We start from the raw sequence: 25097 nt of genomic DNA, 5'->3' as shown, positions 1-25097 counted from the left end.
CTCCATCACTGCAGCTCTTGAAGAGCTATTTGTAGATGTTAATCCTCCGTCACTCCAGCTCTGGCTGAAAAGTGCTTTGTAGATCTTAATCCTCCATCACTCCAGCTCTAGAAGAGCTATTTGTAGATCTGAAGCCTCCGTCACTCCAGTTCTGCCTGAAGAGCTCTCTCTAGATCTGAAGCATCTGTTACTCCAGCTCTGGCTGAAGAGCCGTTTATAGATCTTAAGCCTCCATCACTTTAGCTCTTGAAGAGCTATTTGTAGATCTGAAGCCTTTGTCACTCCAGCTGTGGTTGAAGAGCTATTTGTAGATCAGAAGCCTCAGTCACTGCAGCTCTATTCCCCGCCCAGTGACACCTTCTCCCCCTCCTGCTGCTGCTTGACTGATAGCCTCTATGTTGTGTGACATATGAAAAGGAGCCAGTCGTCAAGCAGGAGGAGGCGGAGTAAAGAGCCCGAGTGACAGAGGCTTCAGAGCTACCATAGCTGTTTAGCCTCATTTGCATATCATTTGAAATGCTGATTTCTCAATAACAGAGGAACGAACTGGCCATGTAAAGGTATTGCAGGACTTGGATTTGAAAGAGATACATGGAAAAATAAAGTTTGAGGGGGGTGAAATCCCCAAATAGTCTTTAAGGACTTGGAATTAAAGAGCTCTCATACAAGCACCTCACTTGCAAAAAACTAATGTTACTTAGAAAGGGGCTCACTGTCCCTATTCTTTTGTCTCTTACGGACACAAAGGATTGGGCATACTGGAACCCGATATGCACAATCCTTCCTCTCAAAATCTGTAGGAAGCATCAGGACAAGTCCATGCACATTACACAGTCGGAGGGTTTGGCGTTCTCCATGCTATAGTATATGGGCATTTCAATAGGACGCTACACAGATCTGCCTTTCAGGATATGTGAAAGTAAGGGAGATGGGTTTTCAGCACCGCGCCAGTGACCAAAGACGGCTTGAAGATAGGATTAATGTTACTTTATTTTCATGCACAGGTCAACGCGTTTCAGGAGTCTCAGCTCCCTTCATCAGGACAAACAGGCAAAAGAACATCAAAAGATTTGATGTTCTTTTGCCTGTTTGTCCTGATGAAGGGAGCTGAGACTCCTGAAACGCGTTGACCTGTGCATGAAAATAAAGTAACATTAATCCTATCTTGGCGCGATGCTAGAAAACCCATCTCTATTACTTTCTGCTATCTGCCAATTCTGGGACTGCAGCCTTGACCTGGAGTGTACATGCTTATATAGGAGTTGTGACTGGCACAACTTCTATAGGTGAGTTTAATCTTATTAATTAACCCCTTCCTTATTGGGGTAAGACCCTATTGCGCTTTCTTTTTCCACAGTTATTTCTCTTTCGGGATATGTGGAAATTTGGATGCCCCATCTCAGGAGGACCATGTTGGTTGCTACCCATCTTTTCAAACAACAGAGCATCTTAATGGAGTTTTACGATTTATCGTACCTGGTTGCTTGTATCGGTAATGGCCTCCAGGAGTTTCTCCACCGCGGCCTGGAGACGGGTGCTGATGTTATGTATCTGAGCCTCATCATTGGGACTTAAATCTGTCCCAGAAAATCCTTCTTCGGTGAGCTGCAGCTCCTCCTCAGCCTCTTCTGGCCAAATCCGTGCCCCTTCTTCTCCGACGTCACCTCCATCCGGACCCACTGCGAAAAACATAACAGTAGTCATTAATTCGCTGAAATCAAAGGAGCGTCTCCCTAGTTGGAGGAGCCACCACATGTGTACATTACATGGACAGTGTATGCATTTCAATAGGTGGGGTGTAATGCTTCACTTCCCCTGTGGTGGCGCTACAGAGGAGTTTCCTCCGAGATCCCAAGTGATTGCATGGTAGTCCATCTACTAGACTACCGGAAAGCTGACAGTACATAAAAAAAAATGCAAAAAAATATTAAAAAAATGTGATCAATAAAAACTAATATGCAAATTAGATGGATCACACGGAGACCCGTACATCTGTCAGGTTCCGTGTTTTCTATATATTTTCTTCTGATCTTCAGAAACATTTTTGATACTTTGCTTTGTGTTTACCACAAGGCTTTTAATAGAAAGCGGCAGATGGATGCAGGCGGCGGCAATCGGTAGCATATGCCATCTTATTACTGACGGCTCAACATATGGAGCGTTATGTGACACAATCACAAACCTAAACATTCATCCTTAATTTAGGGAGTGCAGTATCAGCACCATACTGCTGCTGATACTGCCGGGAGAAAGTGGGAAGGAACCATACTCCTGCTGATACTGCTGGAGGAATAAGGGAAGGAACCATACTGCTGCTGATACTGCCAGGAGAAAGTGGGAAGGAACCATACTGCTGCTGATACTGCCGGGAGAAAGTGGGAAGGCACCATACTGCTGCTGTAACTACCGGGAGAAAGTGGGAAGGCACCATACTGCTGCTGATACTGCCGGGGGAAAGTGGGAATGCACCATACTGCTGCTGATACTGCCGGGAGAAAGTGGGAAGGCACCATACTGCTGCTGATACTGCCGGGAGAAAGTGGGAAGGCACCATACTGCTGCTCATACTGCCGGGGGAAAGTGGGAAGGCACCATACTGCTGCTGATACTGCCGGGAGAAAGTGGGAAGGCACCATACTGCTGCTGATACTGCCGGTGGAAAGGCACCATAATACTGCTGATACTGCCGGGGGAAAGTGGGAAGGCACCATACTGCTACTGATACTGCCGGGGGAAAGTGGGAATGCACCATACTGCTGCTGATTTTGCTGGGAGAAAGTGGAAATGCACCATACTGCTGCTGATACTGCCGGGGGAAAGTGGGAAGGCAACATACTGCTGCTGATACTGCCGGGGGAAAGTGGGAATGCACCATACTGCTGCTGATACTGCCGGGGGAAAGTGGGAAGGAACCATACTGCTGCTGATACTGCCGGGAGAAAGTGGGAAGGCACCATACTGCTGCTGATACTGCCGGGGGAAAGTGGGAAGGCACCATACTGCTGCTGATACTGCCGGGGGAAAGTGGGAAGGCACCATACTGCTGCTGATACTGCCGGGGGAAAGTGGGAATGCACCATACTGCTGCTGATACTGCCGGGGGAAAGTGGGAATGCACCATACTGCTGCTGATACTGCCGGGGCAAAGTGGGAAGGCACCATACTGCTGCTGATACTGCCGGGGGAAAGTGGGAAGGCACCATACTGCTGCTGATACTGCCGGGGAAAGTGGGAAGGAACCATACTGCTGCTAATACTGCCGGGGGAAAGTGGGAAGGAACCATACTGCTGCTGATAATGCTGGGGGAAAGTGGAAATGCACCATACTGCTGCTGATACTGCCGGGGGAAAGTGGGAAGGCACCATACTGCTGCTGATACTGCCGGGGGAAAGTGGGAAGGCACCATACTGCTGCTGATACTGCCGGGGGAAAGTGGGAAGACACCATACTGCTGCTGATACTGCCGGTGGAAATACACCATACTGCTGCTGATACTGCCGGTGGAAATACACCATACTGCTGCTGATACTGCCGGTGGAAATACACCATACTGCTGCTGATACTGCCGGTGGAAATACACCATACTGCTGCTAATACTGTTGGGAGAAAGTGAGAAGGCACCATACTGCTGCTGACACTGGGGGGGAAAGTGGGAAGGTACCATACTGCTGCTGACACTGTGGGGGAAAGTGGGAAGGTACCATACTGCTGCTGACACTGTGGGGGAAAGTGGGAAGGTACCACACTGCTGCTGATACTGCAGAGGGGGGGGGGGGGTTTGAAAGACATCATACTGCTGCTAATACTGCTGTGAGAAACAAGGACAGTCATTTAACGTTGTTGATACTATGGGGCAAAGTAGAAAGGCACCATACTGCTACTGATACTGCCGGAGGAAAGTGGAAATGCACCATACTGCTGCTGATACTGTCAGGTGAACATCCTAAAGTTTCTGCTACTGAAGCTGTAGGATGAGATGGGTGCTCTGTTAATATGAGAATTAGGAGATAGGGGGTAGCTTCTATTTTAGGTTCTACTGGAGGAAAGGCGGGGGTCCTGCTTCTACTGAGGAAAACTGAAACGGTCACTGGTCATACCATGCCCACTAACCACCGACGTGCAGGACTGTGTGCAGGTTACAGTGAGTGGTCTTGCACAATGATTATGTCAAGAAGCACTACAATTTTAGGGCCGTCATGTAGCCAAACTCCTATTGGCACGATGATAAATTTCTTGCCTAGTCCTATTTGAAGCCTTAGATCAATGTTATTGATGGAAAAACCCTATAAATATATATAAAACCATACATATATCAATGCTGTATATATAATGTATAGAAATGCAGACGTTGGTGGGGGTATCACTATTTATCCACAAACCATATCTGTGAGTGCAGTGCCACATAGTGTACACTGTGAGTACTACACAGAGAGCTCACACTTGGCTTAGGCTGCTTTCACACATCCGGCTGTAGCAGTGCGGCACAATCCGGCGCACTGCTGAAAAAACGAAACCTTTTTTTTTTGTCGCCGGTTTTGATTTTTCCAGCATTGACTTGCATTGGCGCCGCATTGTGCCGCATGGGCTTGCGTTCCGTCCGGTTTTTGCTGCATGCGGCAGATTTAGCCGATGCGGCGGCCGGATGGAACGTTCCCTGGCACGTTTTTTGCTCCGGCAAAAAAAAAAAACGCATCGCGCCGCATCCAGTTGATGCGGCGCATTTTTCAATGCATCCCTATGGACGCCGGATGCGGTTCGATGCGCATTCTCAGTAGTGTGCCGCAAGCGGCAAAAAACGGACGGGCCGTATGTAAAAAAAACTTATGCAAAGGATGCAGTGTTTTCACCGCATCCGTTGCATAGGTTTCACAGCCGGATTGAGCTGCACGGCTCAAACCGGATGTGTGAAGGCAGCCTTATGAGCCCTGAATAAGCATGTAATGGTGGCAGGTCAGAAGCGTTAGATCACTCATTATGACAAGTTACAATGTAAATGCTAATAGCAAAGATGGTGCAAGGTCTGGGGCAGAAGAAAGATCAGAAAACACTAAAGAGATTCTTTCGGTTCTTTTTTTTTGTGTTCCAATTCAGTCCATTCTCTGTAGAACGCTATTTGCTGTCCATACTGAGCCTTTAAAGAGGATTTGTCACTTGTCATGAATGTGATATTTCTTTACCTGATGGAAACGCCACTTTTCTCCAGAATCCGACCCCGTTTTTCTTTTGTTTCTGCGCCTGTTCCTGAGATACAGCCTTTTCTTCACTGTATGTAACTGTTGTCTTGTTGGGCAAGTGGGCGTGGTGACACTCCCCCTCTTTCTTGTGAGGATCTGCCCCTTTGGCTAAGAAGACTTGATTTTATACAGAGAACTGAGGGCCATATCTCAGGAACAGAGAGGGGCAGGAACAAAAGAAAAGCAACGCCGGATTCAGGAGAACAGTGGACTTTACACTGGGTTACACACACATACATATTATATATATATATTATTATATATATATATATACATATACATACATACATACATACATACATACATACATACACAGTACCGACCAAAAGTTTGGACACAACTTCTCATCTGTAGAACAACTGTTAAGAGGAGACTTTGTGCAGCAGCCTTCATGGTAAAATAGCTGCTAGGAAACCTCTGCTAAGGACAGGCAACAAGCAGAAGAGACTTGTTTGGGTAAAGAAGACAAGGAATGGACATTAGACCAGTGGAAATCTGTGCTTTGGTCTGATGAGTCCAAATTTGAGATTATTGGATCCAACCACCGTGTCTTTGTAGAAAAGGTGAATGGATGGACTCTACATGGCTGGTTCCCACTGTGAAGCATGGAGGAGGAGGTGTGATGGTGTGGGGGGCTTTGCTGGTGACACTGTTGGGGATTTATTCAAAATTGAAGGCATACAGAACCAGCATGGCTACCACAGCATCTTGCAGCGGCGTGCTATTCCATCCGGTTTGCGTTTAGTTGGACCATCATTTATTTTTCAACAGAACAATGACCCCAAACACACCTCCAGGCTGTGTAAGGGCTATATGACTAAGAAGGAGAGTGATGGGGTGCTACGCCAGATGACCTGGCCTCCACAGTCACCAGACCTGAACCCAATCCAGATGGTTTGGGGTGAGCTGGACCGCAGAGTGAAGACAAAAGGCCCAACAAGTGCTAAGCATCTCTGGGAACTCCTTCAAGACTTTGGAAAACCATTTCCGGTGACTACCTCTTGAAGCTCATCAAGAGAATGCCAAGAGTGTGCAAAGCAGTAATCAAAGCAAAAGGTGGCTACTCTGAAGAACCTAGAATAGAAGACATATTTTCAGTTGTTTCACACTTTTTTGTTCAGTATTTCATTCCACATGTGTTACTTCATAGTTTTGATGCCTTCAATGTGAATCTACAATTTTCAGAGTCCTGAAAATAAAGAAAACTCTTTGAATGAGAAGGTGTGTCCAAACTTTTGGTCTGTACTATATATATATATATATATATATATATATATATATATATATATATATATATATATATATATATATATATATATCCACATATGTGTGTTTGTGTGTGTGTGTGTGTGTGTGTGTGTGTATCATTTATTGCATTTTCTTGGTCCCTTTAAAACCTGTTCCAATCATATCCGTCTGCACAGTTTAGTACACGTCTAAGGCTGGGGTTTTTGAATGCCTTTCCTATTCTTGGAACAGGACCACACTTTAACAGTTCCTCTTTAAAGAGAATAAGTAATGTTACAAGAATGACCATTGCCTTTGTTTTCTTGATCAGGGAAAACTGACATAAACATGACACTGGTTGTATCCATGTTCCCAGTATTGATCATTAATGTGGAGGACTGAACGTTCCTGCACAGAGAGGAAGATGCGGCTCCCGGGATGCACATTAGTGATTCATGTCGGCTCAGTGAGCAGCTGTAAAAATCACTCAAGAAATTGATTATTTAGTCATGCCTGTACTTGCTAAGAGGATAAAACGCGCCGTGTTCTGCTGGTTTAGTAACACATTGCTTAGCTACTCAAATGCTACTCTAGCAGGGGACCGGTCAGTAAGTTTTCAATATGGAAGTAGTGGTATTGCTGGGGGGGGACACATCACAAAATGTAAAAATAATACCTTTTAGGCTTGTGTCACACTTGTGTGTGACTCGCGCGAGGATCGTCTCGCACCTCCTGGACCGGACGCCGGCTACCCTGAAAGGAGCATGTCCGCTTCATGTAGTTCTAAGCAACTGTCATGCTCTTGTCAGGAGAGCCGGCGGCCGGTCCAGATGATACCATTCTCGTGTGAGTCACACACAAGTGTGACTCCAGCTTTGTATAGACCTCCAATGTGCCTGTTATTAGAAAGAAATTAGAAAAAAAAATACCAAAAAAGTCTTCCATTTTTGTATGTACAGTGAAGGTGAAAATCCAGCCATGGAATGAAACTCTTCTTTCTTTTGAGTAGTGGTGACTATAAAATACAGTGACACTGACGCGTCTCGGACAGGGTCTTTACTCATTTGAAACCAGTCAGTGTCACTGTATTTTAAACTTCCCATGTTTTAACTACTCGATAGAAAGACGAGCGTTTTCTCCCGATGCTGGATTTTCACCTTCTTCATTGTTTTCATTCCGTGGACGCCAGCCACGTGGATCTGTGCACCTGCCTCTTCATATGGTGTCCCATGGGCCTTATACCCTGGCTCTTGTGGTGAGCTGATAACTTTCCTCTGTTATTTTTGTATGCAGACATTTTTTTTTCACTGTGTGGGATGAATAATGTAATATTTTAATAATATATATTTTTTCCATTCATTTATTAAGTAGGCAGATTGAGTTCTACGATGGAACACGCACGTCAATAGTGACATACACTTGTGTGACCAAATGTAACGCCCATATCGGCGACCCCGCACTGTCCTGTCCCCCTCCCCTCTTCTCACCTGTCTCGCCTTTTCGGTTCCATACTGTTGTCTCCATCCTGGAACTGCCCGTAGGTTGTGCACACAGACACGCCCCTTTTCTTGAAGGGCCAGTGCGCCCTAACCCAGGAGTGACCTCTCAGCTCTGCTAAGAGGCTGCAGATATTTAAGGCACTTTTCCCTTAAGGGAGGTGCCTGGGCAAATGAGTTAGTTACGTTGCTAATTCTCAGGTCCACAGCGCTGCTGATGCTAATATTGTGTTTCTTTCTGCTGCTGATTTGTACCTCTTTTGCAGTGTACTGCTTATCTACTGCTGCTACGACCACCTACGCCGGCTGTCTGTCACGATACAAGCTGCCGTAAGTATGCACGTTGGTCGCTGTTGCTGTATCCATCCGTCGATCCTTACATGGCGGATCCACTACTCTGTCTGCTGCTGCGGCCTGTTCTACCAGGGACTGTACCGTGTCTGTGGCACCAGCTACTGGGGTGCCGCAGATGCCCCTGGGGCTGCCCTAAGCCGGATGCTTACCAGCGTATGAAGACTCAGCAGCCGATCCAGTTCACTCTTTCAGGTAAGTGAGCGTTCCCTTTGGTCCAGTGGATGCAGTAATATACCGTGTTTTTCCAAAAATAAGACACTATCTTATACTTTTTTTGTCCCCCCAAAAAGCACTAGGGCTTATTTTTGAGGAGGTCTTATTTTTGGAGAAACATGGTTGGGTGTAAGTTTACCCCCCAAAAAAGCAGACCCCCCCACTTCCCAGGAGACTCATACTTACCAGACCCGGACATCTGCATGGCTCCCAGGTCCTCCCTGTGATCTCCGGTGGGTGTGGGTACTGCTAGCCGTCCTCCACTACTTCTGGCTGACTGACGCTCACACTGACACGCACGCTGGCTGCCGCTGACACCCACGCTGGCTGCCGCTGACACCCACGCTGGCTGACGCTGACACCCACGCTGGCTGACGCTGACACCCACGCTGGCTGACGCTGACACCCACGCTGGCTGACGCTGACACCCACGCTGGCTGACGCTGACACCCACGCTGGCTGACGCTGACACCCACGTTGGCGGACGCTGACACCCACGTTGGCGGACGCTGACACACACGTTGGCGGACGCTGACACACACGTTGGCGGACGCTGACACACACGCTGGCGGACGCTGACACACACGCTGGCTGACGCTGACACACACGCTGGCTGACGCTGACACACACGCTGGCTGACGCTGACACACACGCTGGCTGACGCTGACACACACGCTGGCTGACGCTGACACACACGCTGGCTGACGCTGACACACACGCTGGCTGACGCTGACACACACGCTGGCTGACGCTGACACACACGCTGGCTGACGCTGACACACACGCTGGCTGACGCTGACACACACGCTGGCTGACGCTGACACACACGCTGGCTGACGCTGACACACACGCTGGCTGACGCTGACACACACGCTGGCTGACGCTGACACACACGCTGGCTGACGCTGACACACACCCTGGCTGACGCTGACACACACGCTGGCTGACGCTGACACACACGCTGGCTGACGCTGACACACACAGACACACACAGACACACACAGACACACACAGACACACACAGACACACACAGACACAGACACACAGACACACAGACACACAGACACACAGACACACAGACACACAGACACACACACACAGACACACACACACAGACACACACACACAGACACACACACACAGACACACACACACACACACACACACACATTCACTTCATGCAGCGTTGCAGAATACTTCTGGAGTCAGGAAATAATGGGAGGACGTCATGTGTCTGGCCCGCAGGTCCTGTAAGCAAGCATTCTTGCGCTCCACTGCACTGCCTCCCAGGATGCTGCCGGCTAGAAGAAATCAGTGTCGCTGGATGTGGTGAGTCTGTGTATGATCCGATGTTTGTGTGTGATATTGGATGTGTGCGGGTGTGCGATCACGGCAGGTCCTGCCGCTCAGCGTCAGGTGAGTGTGATTACGGGGTGCCCGCTGTCTATAATGAAGTGTCCTGCAGTATCTTTAACTTTTTAGCTGCACGGAGACTTTATTATTGATCCAGGACTAGGGCTTATATTTAAGTCTTGCTCCGAAAATGCTGAAAATCGCTGCTAGGGCTTATTTTTGGGGGAAAGCAGATTTTTGAAAAGAAGGGAATTTTGTTTACTTACCGTAAATTCCTTTTCTTCTAGCTCCAATTGGGAGACCCAGACAATTGGGTGTATAGCTATTGCCTCTGGAGGCCACACAAAGTATTACACTTAAAAGTGTAAGGCCCCTCCCCTTCTGGCTATACACCCCCAGTGGGATCACTGGCTCACCAGTTTTAGTGCCAAAGCAAGAAGGAGGAAAGCCAATAACTGGTTTAAAGACCAATTCAATCCGAGGAAACATCGGAGAACTGAACCATACCACATGAACAACATGTGTACCCGAAAAAACAGAAAAAACCCCGAGAAAACAGGGCGGGTGCTGGGTCTCCCAATTGGAGCTAGAAGAAAAGGAATTTACGGTAAGTAAACAAAATTCCCTTCTTCTTTTTCGCTCCTAATTGGGAGACCCAGACAATTGGGACGTCCAAAAGCAGTCCCTGGGTGGGTAAAAGAATACCTCGTGATAGGGCCGTCAAACAGCCCTTCCCTACAGGTGGGCAATCGCCGCCTGAAGGACTTATCTACCTAGGCTGGCGTCTGCCGAAGCGTAGGTATGCACCTGAAAATGCTTGGTAAAAGTATGCAGACTCAATCAGGTAGGTGCCTGACACACCTGCTGAGCCGTAGCCTGGTGCCGTAATGCCCAGGATGCACCCACGGCTCTGGTAGAATGGGCCTTCAGCCTTGAGAGAACCAGAAGCCCAGAAGAACTGTAGGTTTCAAGAATTGGTTCCTCGATCCCCCGAGCCAGGGTGGATTCAGAAGCTTGCGACTGTTTACGCCGACCAGCGACAAGGACAAAGAGTGCATCCGGGTGGCGCAGGAGCGCCATGCGGGAAGTAGAACCTGAGTGCTCTCACCAGAACCAACAGATGCAAATCCTTCTGAAATTGATGGACTGGACGAGGGCACAAAGAAGGTGAGGTGATATCCTGATTGATATGAAAGAGGGATACCACCTTAGGGAGAAATTCCGGAATCGGACGCAGAACTACCTTGTCCTGGTGAAGGACCAGGAAGGGAGATTTGTATGAGAGCGTTGCTAGCTCGGAAACTCTCCCAAGAGACGAGACCGTTACTAGAAGGCCACTTCCTGAGAAAGCGGGAAGGGAGACCTCTTTCAAAGGCTCGAAAGGTGGCATCTGGAGAGCAATTAGAACCTTGTTCAGATCCCAGGGCTCTGACGGCCGCCTGTACGGAGTGCTGAGAAGACAAACTCCCCGTAGGAACGTGCGTACCTGAGGAAGTCGTTTCTGAAAAAATACAGATAGCGCTGAGACTTGTCCCTGAAGGGAACTGAGCGACAACCCTTTTTCCAACCTAGATTGCAGGAAGGAAGGAAACATGGACGATGCAACCGGCCAGGGAGAAACACCCTGCGCCGAGCACTGAGATAAGAATATCTTCCACGTCCTGTGGTCAATCTTGGCGGACGTTGGTATGCTAGCCTGTCTCATGGTGGCAACCACGTCCTGAGGTAACCCTGACGACACTAGGGTCCAGGACTCAATGCCACACCATCAGGTTGAGGGCCGTAGAATTCAAATGGAAGAATGGCCCTTGAGACAGCCAGTCTGATTGGTCTGGTAGTGCCCCCGGTTAGCCTACCGTGAGGCACCACAGAACCGGGAACCACAACACCCTCGGCCAATCTGTAGGGACGAGGAGGGCGCGGCCGCAGTCGGTCCAGATCTAACGCAGCACTCTGGGCAACAATGCTAGAGGTGGCACATAAGGTAGCTGGAACTGCGACCAATGCTGAACTAAGGCGTCTGCCGCCAGAGCTCGATGATTGTGAAACCGTGCCATGAAGCTGGCACATTGTTGTTGTGCCGTGACGCCATTAGATCGACGTCCGGCCTCTGTCAGCGGCGCCAGATCTTCTGAAACCCGTCCGGGTGAAGAGACCATATTTTTCGGCCACACCCCGGCGACTTAGGAAGTCAGCTTCCTAGTTTTCCACGCCTGGGATGTGAACTGTGGATATGGTGGATGCCGTGTCTTCCACCCATATCAGAACCTGCCGGACTTCCTGGAAGGCTTGTCGGTTGCGCGGTCTTCCTTGGTGGTTGATGTATGCCACCGCTGTGGAGCTGTCCGACTGAAGTCGGATTTGCTTGCTTTCCAGCTGCTGTTGGAAGGTTTGTAGGGCAAGATACACTGCTCTGTGTTCAAGAACATTGATCTGAAGGGTGGACTGTTGCTGAGTCCACGTACCCTGAGCGCTGTGGTGGAGAAAAAACTGCTCCCCACCCTGATCGACTCGCGTCTGTCGTAACTATCGCCCAGGATGGGGATAGGAAGGACCTTCTTTTTGACCATGAGGTGGGAAGAAGCCACCACCGTAGAGATTCCTTGGCCGCCTGAGAAAGAAAGACGACTCTGTTGAGGGAGGTCGACTCCCCGTCCCATTGGCGGAGAATGTCACATTGTAGTGGACGCAGATGAAACTGCGCGAAAAGAACTGCCTCCATTGCTACCATCTTACGTAGGAAGTGCATGAGGCGTCTCAATGTGTGCGACTGGTTCTTAAAGAAGAGATTGCAGCCCGTAGTGAATGCTGTTTGTCTAGCGGAAGCTTCACTATCGCTGAGAGAGTATGAAAACTCCATGCCTAGATATGTTAGCGATAGGGTCGGGGTCGGATCTGACTTTAACAAGTTGATGATCCACCCAAAACTCTAGAGAGTCTCCAGCGCAACGTTCGGGCAGTGTCGGCATGTTTCCTAAGAGAGTGCCTTGACAAGTAGATCGTCTAAATATGGGATCACAGAGTGACCCTGAGAGTGCAGGACTGTGACTACTGCTGCCCTGACCTTGGCGAAGACCAGTGGGACTGTCGCTAGCCGGAAGGTAGAGCTACGAACAGAAGGTGTTCGTCTCCTATAACGAAGCGTAGAAACGCTAGTGCTCTGGATCAAACGGCACGTGTGGATAAGCATCCTTGATGCCTAATGATGCTAGGAAATCTCCTTGGGACACTGAGGCGATGACATGGCGGAGGGATTCCATCCGGAACCGCCTGGTGTCCACGAGCTTGCTGAGCAGTTTTAGAACTAGAACGGGACGGAACGGCCCGTTCTTATAGGCACCGCAAATAATTTGGGGTAAAAACCGTGACCTTGTTCCTGAAGAGGAACGGGGGTCATCACTCTTTCTGCCTATAGAGTGCACCCTGTTTGCAGAAGAGCAGCGGCTCGGCCGGGAGGTGGAGAAGTTCTGAAGAATCGAGTTGGAGGACGAGAAGTAAGCTCTATCCTGTACCCGTGAGACAGAATGTCTCACACCCAACGGTCATTGACCTATGGCAGCTAAATATCGCCAAGGCGGGAGAGCCTGCTACCGACCGAGGATGCGGAGAGAGGAGGCCGCAAGTCATGAGGAAGCCGCCTTGGAAGCGGGTTTTCAGACTGTCTCTTTTTTGGGCGTGACTGAGCCCGCCAAGAATCTGAGCTCCTCTGATCCTTTTGAGTCCACATTGGACGAGGAAAAATGGGACCTGGCCGAGCGTCGAACAGACCGAAACCCCGACTGCCTCCTGCTCTGTTGGGGTTTGTTGTGTCCGGGCTGAGGAAAGGATGAATCCTTACCCCTGGACTGTTTAATGGTTACATCCAAACGCTCACCAAACAGTCGGTCAGCAGAAAAAGGCAACTGGTTAAGCACCCTTTTTTGGAAGCAGAATCTGCCTTCGATTCACTTAACGAGCAGACCAGGCTCTGCTTAAAAACACGGAGTAGCGGAGGCTACTGCCGCACGGTTCGCAGAGTCTAGGGCAACCTGACTCGCGTAAGAAACAAATGCAGACATTTGAGAGGTTAAGGATGCCACCTGCGGCACAGATGTACGTGTAACCGTGTCAATCTGTGTAAGACAGGCTGAAATAGCTTGGGGTGCCCCAAGGGTGAGAATGCTGGAGCCAACGGTGCGCCGACAGCCTCATAGATGGATTTAGACCAGAGATCCATCTGTCTGTCAGTGGCATCTTTAAGTGCAGCTCCATCTCCCACTGCAACTATGGATCTAGCTACAAGCCTGGAGATTGGAGGATGCCGCTTGGGACACTGGGTCCAGTCCTTGACCACGTCAGGGGGCAGGGATAACGTGTATCCTAAGCCGTTTGGAGAAGCGCATATCTGGATAAGTGTGGTGTTCCTGGACTGCCTCTCTGAAAGCAGAGTGGTCCAGAAAAATACGTGAAGCTGACTCCTCCACTGGAGGAGCTGGGTGAGAAATAACCAACATTCTATTGATGGACGCTATAAGATTATTCACTATGGCGTCACCATTAGGTGTATCCAGATTGAGAGCGGTCTCAGGATCAGAATCCTGAGCCGCTACTTCCGCCTCATTACACAGAGAGTCCTTCTGCTAGGACCCTGATGAAACCGAGGGCCGCTCATAGTGAGCCCGCTTAGGCTGTCTGGGACTGACGTCTGTGCAGAGCCGTGACTCTGGGATGCGTGTGACATTCCCGGAGCTGTTAGTTGTTCACACTGAGGGGGGCCATGGATCAATGATTCAACAGTGCCCATGTTGTGAGAGACATGTCCGGACTGCTAGGCTTCTAGTATCATAGCCATAGTCTCAGAAAATCTGTCAGTAAATACTGCAGACACCGTCCTCATCCTCTGGCCATTAGCAGAGACTCCGGCTGAGTTGGATACAATGGGGGTCTATGTAACCTGCCGGCCGTATAGCCGTACATGCTGTACCGGCTGCATAGAAAAACATGTGGTTCTGCACCTTTGTTTTACACAGAGAATATGCTGATAACTCCTCCGCACAATCCAGGAGGGTATATACAACGTGCGACCAAACAGTGCAATGTATATAGTAGAAGCATATCTATAAGTGCACTTCTGCACTAGTGGGGTTAGCACCACAGGTGCTGCTTAACGCCTGTTACAGCGATTGTGTGACTATCAGAATGCCAGGGACTTCCACACTTGTCTCTGTAGCGTACAGAAACTGACACTAATGGCTGCCGGCGTCCTTGTAGAGAAGGAAGCCGTGGGCGTGCCTGAGAAAGTGCGGGAATCCGGTTTCACAGTGCACACAGTGAGAGGGGTGGAGTATGCAAAACATACTCCAGCTCTCAGCGCTGCTGTGCTATGCAGCGTCACGCCCCTACCCTGACTGTCAGGGCTGTGGGCGGTAACGAAGGGAGACTAGGCCCAGAAGCCGGGGACTCGAGTTAATAAGCGCGGCCGGCATATCAGTGCTGGCCGGCGCGGAAGTCCCCGGCGCACCACAACTCCCAGCGGCGCCTTAAATAAACACGGCAGCGGCGTTAGCGCGGTAGTCACCCAATACACTAACACACCCAGCAACGCTGTGGTGTGCGATGGCACTAGTGCGGACAGCGCCGCTGTCCCTGGCGCACTAACACACCCAGCAGTGCTGCCGTGTGTCTGCGCGGTCCCCACAGGGACACCGAGTACCTCCATGTAGCAGGGCCATGTCCCTGAAGATACTCCGCTCCATGTCCAGCAGTACCAGGGGCTGTGGATGGAGCACGGCCTCAGTGCCTGGAGACCGATAGAATCCCACTTCACCCAGAGCCCTGTAAAAAGGGATGGGGAAGGAAGCAGCATGTGGGCTCCAGCCTCCGTACCCGCAATGGGTACCTCAACCTTAACAAACACCTCCGACATGAAGTGGGGTGAGAAGGGAGCATGCTGGGAGCCCTGTATGGGCCCTCTTTTCTTCCATCCGACATAGTCAGCAGCTGCTGCTGACTAAACAGTGGAGCTATGCGTGGATGTGTTGCCTCCTTCGCACAAAGCACAAAACTGGTGAGCCAGTGATCCCACTGGGGGTGTATAGCCAGAAGGGGAGGGGCCTTACACTTTTAAGTGTAATACTTTGTGTGGCCTCCAGAGGCAATAGCTATACACCCAATTGTCTGGGTCTCCCAATTAGGAGCGAAAAAGAAAACACGGTAGTTCTTGCCCAGCGAGCATGACACCAGGGCTAGTTTTCCTCTGCACTACAGCCATACAATGACAGCAAGCAGCGATATTCTAACTCATGAAGAAATTATATTGAAAGTATTTTTACTTTCCGAGGCTCTAACACCCGAGCACACGCCCGTTTACGACACCCGGTCATTACACTTGTGATACTTCACCTGGAATAATAACCTAGTGCTCATTTCACTGGGGAGATCTGGAAACTTTTGCAATATAATTTCCTGTATATTTCCGCTAAGAACGCTGCCAAAATCAGATCCCGTTATTGCAGGGCGCTGTAAGGTCAGTCACTAATTACTAAAGCGCAGGTCCGAACATGCCCCGAATAACACTGCCTTCATGATTATATTACTGCACCTCAGCTCTTGAATTTTTTGTGCTGCAAGAAGTAAGAAAATGGGCAAAGTGTAAGGATCTGACAAACCCGAACTGTGAAGGAAAGGGAATCGGGTAAGAGCCGAGCTTGTCGGCAGGTACCAGGACGCTGAGGTTAGTACCGACCAAAAGTAGTGCAAGGAAGGAATTCACGTGATCACCAGAACAGGACCATGGAGTAAAAAAGAAGGCGCCTGGTCTGATGGATCAGGTTTCTTTTCCATCATGCAGACGGTCGGGAGCATGTGCATCACTTACCGGGGTATGAGGTAGCGCCAAAATGCACTAGGAGAAGACGAGCCGGGGGAGTCGGTGTGATGGCGCAGTGATCTGCTGGGAAACCTCATGTTCTGGCATCATGTGAACACCTACCCAACAATGTACAGATCATCTACCCCCCATGCAAGGGCGGAACAATCGCGGTTGCAATTGCAATCGGGCCCAGGGACCTTAGTCAGTGGCGTATCACCATTGGCAGCAGGCCACAAACCCGCTAAGGGGCCTGTGAGTCAGGGAGGTACAGGATAATTACCCTGACACTTGTCTCTTTCCCTCAGCACCAGCTTTCCCATGTTTTGCTATACATCTTTCCCTCAGCGCCCAGCTTTCCCATGTTTTGCTATATAGCTTTCCCTCAGCACCCAGCTTTCCCATGTTTTGCTATATATCTTTCCCTCAGCACCAGCTTTCCCATGTTTTGCTATACATCTTTCCCTCAGCACCCAGTTTCCCATGTTTTGCTATACATCTTTCCCTCAGCATCCAGCTTTCCCATGTTTTGCTATACATCTTTCCCTCAGCATCCAGTTTTCCCATGTTTTGCTATACATCTTTCCCTCAGCACCCAGCTTTCCCATGTTTTGCTATACATCTTTCCCTCAGCATCCAGCTTTCCCATGTTTTGCTATACATCTTTCCCTCAGCATCCAGCTTTCCCATGTTTTGCTATACATCTTTCCCTCAGCATCCAGCTTTCCCATGTTTTTCTACACATCTTTCCCTCAGCACCAGCTTTCCCATGTTTTGCTATACATCATTCTCTCAGCATCCAGCTTTCCCATGTTTTTCTACACATCTTTCCCTCAGCATCCAGCTTTCCTATGTTTTGCTATACATCTTTCCCTCAGCATCCAGCTTTCCTATGTTTTGCTATACATCTTTCCCTCAGCACCAGCTTTCCCATGTTTTGCTAAACAGCTTTCCCTCAGCACCCAGCTTTCCCATGCTCAGCTATACATCTTTCCCTCAGCACCCAGTTTCCCATGTTTTGCTATATATCTTTCCCTCAGCACCCAGCTTTCCCACACTAAAATCAAGGGCAAGCTGGATACTGAGGGAAAAATGTAGAGCAGAGCATTGGAAAGCTGGGTGCTGAGGAAGAGATGGATATCAGAACATGAAAAGCTGGGTGCTGAGGACAAGATGGATATCAGAACATGAAAAGCTGGGTGCTGAGGGAAAGAGGAATATCTGAGTATGGTCAAGCTGGGTGCTGAGGGAAAGAGCCACGTGTCACGGTAATTATCCTGTACCCAGAGAGTGGCAGGGATGGGGGAGGCCCAGGTCCAAATTTTGCACTGGGGCCCATCGAACTCTAGTTATGCCACTGCCCCAATGATGGATACTTTGCAACCTAATGGATGTGGTCTCTCTGTAGGACAATGGTCTGGACACACTGCAGAAACATGACAGAGATGATGACTGGTCTCCAAATTCCACAGATCTTAAGCCGATCGATCATCTGTGGGACATGCTGGAGAACAAGTCTGAGGATGCACCGAGTACATAATAGAGAGGGTCTGCAGAGGTGAAACCCAAATTTTAAAAGTTGCTTAGCCATAAAAGAAGGGAAGCCGATATGTAATCTAGGAGGGAGGGGGGGAAATCATTGTTTTTAGGCCCTGAAGTTTCCACGCAAAGTTGCATAAACCTGGTTTATTATACTTTATCTGTGGGGAAAAAAAAAAATCAGATTTAGGGTATGTGTGCACGCTGCAGATTAGGTGCACACATTCTCCACCCAGAACTGAACCTTGTGGCAAAAAATGCACCAAAAAACGCATGCGTTTTTAGTGTGTTTTTGTGTGAAATCAATGGCTGGAAGGGATACAAAATGCAGGGAAAAATAACCACCAAAAATTTACATTCTGCACCCAAAACTGCAAGAAAAAAAAGCAGCAATGTGTGCACACCACCTCAGAAAATCGAGACTTGGGGTATGTGCACACGCTGCAGATTAGGTGCAGAAATTTCTGCACCAAACACTGCACTTTGTGGCAAAAAAACGCATGCACTTTTTTTTTGTTTGCTGCGGTTTTGTGCCAAGCTTTTTTTGTGTTTTTGTGGCATTAATGGCTTGAGGGGATACAAAACGCAAAAGAAAATAATAAAAAAAAAAAACAGAAAAAAAAGCACCAACGATTGACATGCTGTTTATTTTTTTGCACCCACAACTGCAAAAAAAAAAACACGTGTGCACAGCACTCCTGACTTTGCTGGGATAAGGATACATGCAGATTTGGGCAACAAACTGCGCCCATAAAAAGCAGCAAAAAACCGCAACTTGTGCACAAGGCCTTAGACCCCGTGGGAAGATGAAGTATTGGATTTCCATGCCTGGTTTTGGGATTCTCCAGGCAATGCTCCATGGGGAAAAGTATGGTAATCAGTCCTCCTCTCCACCAGCTGGAAGGTGCACCATTCAAAAAGCTCCTTCAGGAAACAGAACCTTTATTTGGGGGGGGGGGGGGGGGACACCTTTATTTGGGGGTGGGGGGGGGGCAGAAAATGCTGTTCCTGATGGGCACACTTTTTTTTGGCACTCATCCATTATTTGGACACTTCTGCTACCTCCATGCTATAATGTGTCGCCTCCCTGTCTGTCAACATGGACACAAGGGGGTACCACTCACAATGGAGGAGCCCTAATGTCCTCTCTCCAGAGTCTGCAGAGTACCAGGCAAGTCCCAGCACTCCATCCCCGGCACTAACGAGGAGGAAGGAGTGATTAAAGGGTGATTCAGCCTCCGCACGGACGCCACCGACCGGTGACTCTCCCCAAACCTCACCCAAATTACATGACGCCTGCTCTCTCCAAATATTATTATTCTTTACACCTCTCCACCCCTTAATTTAGGGAAGACTGTGGAGCCCAGGTGACGGAAAAGGGCAATTTTTTTAGTCTGCCCCATAGATAGAGATATATATATATATATATATATATATATATATATATATATATATATATATATATATATATATATATATATAATCTATCTATCTCGAATGAATGTATACCTTACCATCATATAAAAATAAACACCAGACCGTGATTGAAAAATATCAAAAGGATAAAAGTCAAAGTAAATATATATATATATATATATAAAAATATATATATATTATATATATATGTATATACATATATATATATATAAAAAGAAATATATATATATTTTATTATATTATATATATATTTATATTATATATATATATATATATATTTATAATATATTTATAATATATATATATTTATAATATATATATATATATAAATATTTATAATATATTTATAATATATATATATATTTATAATATATTTATAAAATATATATATATATATTGATAATATATTTATAATATATATATATATATATTGATAATATATTTATAATATATATATATATATTTTATATATATATATATATATATATATATATATATTATATACTTAAATCTAAATTTATGCCTTACCAGTCACCGTGATGGAGGAAGGAGACGCCACTTCCCGGTCCCCGGCCTCGGCGCTCCAGACGTGCACTTTGGAAGTTGACTGATGTCTTCCAGATTTGTCCAGCAAGCCGACAACATGGCGCCCTATAGTCTCCTCTACGGCGCCTGTCGTCTTCACAACCTCCAGCAGGATCTTCAGTAGGTGTTTATTGGTTCTCTTCAGACTTTTCCTATAAAGAAATTTACAAGGAACACATAATTAGGCTAATAACAAGCTATAAAGAAAATTAAAAGGCAGATATAAATCGGAAATAACCGGCTAGAGGTATCAAAAAAGTATAAGATTGATGCGGTCTGTTGTCACCCCTAGGGGGAGCAAAGAAACTCACTGCAGACAGGATTATAACAGAGCTCTATGGATTGTTCGCCTTCAGCTCCCTCTAGTGGTGACTGCAGGGAGGCAGGATTTTATCATTTAAAAGGGGTGAAAACAATTAAATTGTGTCTAAATTAATGATCACAGGTTAATTTCCAGTACAGGATAGAGCTTCTTGCGTCAGCATTAGTCCAGAACTGTACAAGAAGGGGGCTCACTGACTCATTTCAATAGCTAAACCAAAACCCTTCTCCGTTTACAGAACAAAAGGGAAAGCGGAGGGGGTTGCCTTGCTATTTAAAGCCTCCTGTCAGCCAGCCCCCTTCACATACATCACCAGTCCCATAACCAGCAAAGGGGTGAAATTGGAGCTGCCGAACCTGGGAATAATTAGAACTTAAAGCAATAAATATGATATAAGGTCCTTAATTGTTCCTAAAACTATAGGGGTTTTTTTTCGGTCTGTCACTTTTTAACCAGGCATAGCATTTATGTATGCAAGGTGTCGATTCATATTGAATTGATGATGCCCTACAACTTTGTAACGCAATAGGTATAGTAAAGTAGCCATTTTTTTCTCTCTCTCGTTCCGTTTTTGAGATAAAAATGCTAACTCCGTTGTTTTCCACCAGGTGGCGCTATAGGAGGTTTCATTGCATAGCGAATGGCTACTTTACTATACCTAGACACCACTTCTATGCCTATAGCTGCCGCCGCTCTCAAGTTAATGGACAGGATATGGGTGGACACACTGTATACAACAGATAACACAGAATCCACTATTCACAATAGGTGATGTCACAACTCACCTCCTCCTTCTCCTTACAATGCCTATAGCTGCCGCCGTTCTCAAGTTAATGGCGGTGGACAGGATATGGGTGGACACACTGTATAGGGGTGTAATATGTCATTGTACATAAGAGGAGAGAAGCTGTGGAGAGATAAGGCGCAAATAGGGTCTTACCCGGTATAACAAGTGGGGGTGAATGTTCGCAGGAACACTCACCTGGTCGGGTTGTGCCAGTCACAACCCCTTTTAGAGCATGTACATGACGTGGAAGGCAGCGGTCCCACAGCGGTGAAACAATTCAGAAGGCAGGAGAAAGAAGGGAATTTTGTTACTTACCGTAAATTCCTTTTCTTCTAGCTCCTATTGGGAGACCCAGACGATTGGGTGTATAGCACTGCCTCCGGAGGCCACACAAAGCAATTACACTAAAAAGTGTAAGGCCCCTCCCCTTCTGGCTATACACCCCCAGTGGGATCACTGGCTCACCAGTTTTAGTGCAAAAGCAAGAAGGAGGAAAGCCAATAACTGGTTTAAACAAATTCACTCCGAAGTAACGTCGGAGAACTGAAAACCATTCAACATGAACAACATGTGTACCCGAAAAACAACCAAAAATCCCGAAGGACAACAGGGCGGGTGCTGGGTCTCCCAATAGGAGCTAGAAGAAAAGGAATTTACGGTAAGTAACAAAATTCCCTTCTTCTTCGGCGCTCCATTGGGAGACCCAGACGATTGGGACGTCCAAAAGCTGTCCCTGGGTGGGTAAAGAAATACCTCATGTTAGAGCTGCAAAGACAGCCCTCCCCTATAGGGAGGCAACTGCCGCCTGCAGGACTCTTCTACCTAGGCTGGCGTCCGCCGAAGCATAGGTATGCACCTGATAATGTTTGGTGAAAGTGTGCAGACTCGACCAGGTAGCTGCCTGGCACACCTGTTGAGCCGTAGCCTGGTGTCGTAATGCCCAGGACGCACCCACGGCTCTGGTAGAATGGGCCTTCAGCCCTGATGGAACCGGAAGCCCCGCAGAACGGTAGGCTTCAAGAATTGGTTCTTTGATCCATCGAGCCAGGGTGGCTTTGGAAGCCTGCGACCCTTTGCGCTTACCAGCGACAAGGACAAAGAGTGCATCCGAGCGGCGCAGGGGCGCCGTGCGGGAAATGTAGATTCTGAGTGCTCTCACCAGATCCAACAAATGTAAATCCTTTTCATACCGATGAACTGCATGCGGATAAAAGGAAGGCAAGGAGATATCCTGATTAAGATGAAAAGAGGATACCACCTTAGGGAGAAACTCCTGAATGGGGCGCAGCACTACCTTGTCCTGGTGGAACACCAGGAAAGGAGCCTTGGATGACAGCGCTGCTAGTTCGGACACTCTCCGAAGAGACGTGACCGCTACCAGAAAAGCCACTTTCTGTGATAGTCTAGAAAGTGAAACCTCCCTCAGAGGCTCGAAGGGCGGCTTCTGGAGGGCAACTAGTACCCTGTTCAGATCCCATGGATCTAACGGCCGCTTGTACGGGGGTACGATATGACAAACCCCCTGCAGGAACGTGCGTACCTTAGAAAGTCGTGCTAGACGCTTCTGAAAAAAGACGGATAGCGCCGAGACTTGCCCTTTAAGGGAGCCGAGCGACAAACCTTTTTCTAACCCAGATTGCAGGAAAGAAAGAAATGTAGGCAATGCAAATGGCCAGGGAGACACTCCCTGAGCAGAGCACCAGGATAAGAATATCCTCCACGTTCTGTGGTAGATCTTAGCGGACGTGGGCTTCCTAGCCTGTCTCATGGTGGCAACGACCCCTTGGGATAATCCTGAAGACGCTAGGATCCAGGACTCAATGGCCACACAGTCAGGTTCAGGGCCGCAGAATTCCGATGGAAAAACGGCCCTTGGGACAGCAAGTCTGGTCGGTCTGGTAGTGCCCACGGTTGGCCGACCGTGAGATGCCACAGATCCGGATACCACGCCCTCCTTGGCCAGTCTGGGGCGACGAGTATGACGCGGCTGCAGTCGGATCTGATCTTGCGTAGCACTCTGGGCAAGAGTGCCAGATGTGGAAACACATAAGGGAGCCGGAACTGCGACCAATCTTGCACTAAGGCGTCTGCCGCCAGAGCTCTGTGATCGCGAGACCGTGCCATGAAGGTTGGGACCTTGTTGTTGTGCCGGGACGCCATTAGGTCGACGTCCGGCCTTCCCCAGCGGCGACAGATTTCCTGAAACACGTCCGGGTGAAGGGACCATTCCCCTGCGTCCATGCCCTGGCGACTGAGGAAGTCTGCTTCCCAGTTTTCTACGCCGGGGATGTGAACTGCGGATATGGTGGAGGCCGTGGCTTCCACCCACATCAGAATCCGCCGGACTTCCTGGAAGGCTTGCCGACTGCGTGTCCCCCCTTGGTGGTTGATGTATGCCACCGCTGTGGAGTTGTCCGACTGAATTCGGATCTGCCTTCCTTCCAGCCACTGCTGGAAGGCTAGTAGGGCAAGATACACTGCTCTGATTTCCAGAACATTGATCTGAAGGGTGGACTCCTGCTGGGTCCACGTACCCTGAGCCCTGTGGTGGAGAAAAACTGCTCCCCACCCTGACAGACTCGCGTCTGTCGTGACCACCGCCCAGGACGGTGGTAGGAAGGATCTTCCCTGTGATAATGAGGTGGGAAGAAGCCACCACTGCAGAGAGTCCTTGGCCGTCTGGGAAAGGGAGACTTTCCTGTCCAGGGATGTTGACTTCCCGTCCCATTGGCGGAGAATGTCCCATTGAAGTGGGCGCAGATGAAACTGCGCAAACGGAACCGCCTCCATTGCCGCCACCATCTTCCCGAGGAAGTGCATGAGGCGTCTTAAGGAGTGCGACTGACTTTGAAGGAGAGCCTGCACCCCAGTCTGTAGTGACCGCTGCTTGTCCAGCGGAAGCTTCACTATCGCTGAAAGAGTATGAAACTCCATGCCAAGAAACGTCAGTGATTGGGTCGGTAACAGAGTTGACTTTGAGAAGTTGATGATCCACCCGAACATCTGGAGAGTCTCCAGTGCAACATTCAGGCTGAGCTGGCATGCCTCCTGAGAGGGTGCCTTGACAAGTAGATCGTCCAAGTAAGGGATCACAGAGTGTCCCTGAGAGTGCAAGACTGCTACCACTGCCGCCATGACCTTGGTGAACACCCGTGGGGCTGTCGCCAGACCAAATGGCAGAGCTACGAACTGAAGATGGTCGTCTCCTATCACGAAGCGTAGAAAGCGTTGGTGCTCTGTAGCAATCGGCACGTGGAGATAAGCATCTTTGATGTCTATTGATGCTAGGAAATCTCCTTGAGACATTGAGGCAATGACTGAGCGGAGGGATTCCATCCGGAACCGCCTGGCGTTCACATGCTTGTTGAGCAGTTTTAGGTCCAGAACAGGACGGAATGAGCCGTCCTTTTTTGGCACCACAAAGAGATTGGAGTAAAAACCTTGTCCTTGTTCCCGAAGAGGAACAGGGACCACCACTCCTTCTGCTCTTAGAGAATGCACCGCCTGCAGAAGGGCATCTGCTCGGTCGGGATGTGGGGAAGTTCTGAAGAACCGAGGCGGAGGACGAGAACTGAACTCTATCCTGTACCCGTGAGACAAAATGTCTGTTACCCACCGGTCTTTGACCTGTGGCAGCCAAATGTCGCAAAAGCGGGAGAGCTTGCCACCGACCGAGGATGCGGAGGGAGGCGGCCGAAAGT

At 48.6% G+C, this 25097-nt stretch overlaps 1 protein-coding gene across 1 annotated transcript in view; it reads right to left on the bottom strand.

Annotated features, from left to right (window-relative positions):
• Positions 1-25097, bottom strand: part of AKAP9 (A-kinase anchoring protein 9) — a 357327-nt gene that overhangs the window by 207724 nt on the left and 124506 nt on the right. The window contains exons 22-23 of the mRNA XM_075316166.1: positions 20231-20439; positions 1477-1679 (exon numbers count right to left, since the gene is read on the bottom strand). Of these exons, the coding sequence (XP_075172281.1) occupies positions 1477-1679; positions 20231-20439 (412 nt within the window). The remainder of the gene's footprint in view (positions 1-1476; positions 1680-20230; positions 20440-25097) is intronic.

The sequence above is a fragment of the Anomaloglossus baeobatrachus genome, chromosome 6 (genome assembly GCF_048569485.1).
Source record: "Anomaloglossus baeobatrachus isolate aAnoBae1 chromosome 6, aAnoBae1.hap1, whole genome shotgun sequence".
Lineage (NCBI taxonomy): Eukaryota > Metazoa > Chordata > Amphibia > Anura > Aromobatidae > Anomaloglossus > Anomaloglossus baeobatrachus.
The sequence above is the reverse complement of the archived record's forward strand: the minus strand, read 5'-3'. Positions and strand labels throughout refer to the sequence as shown.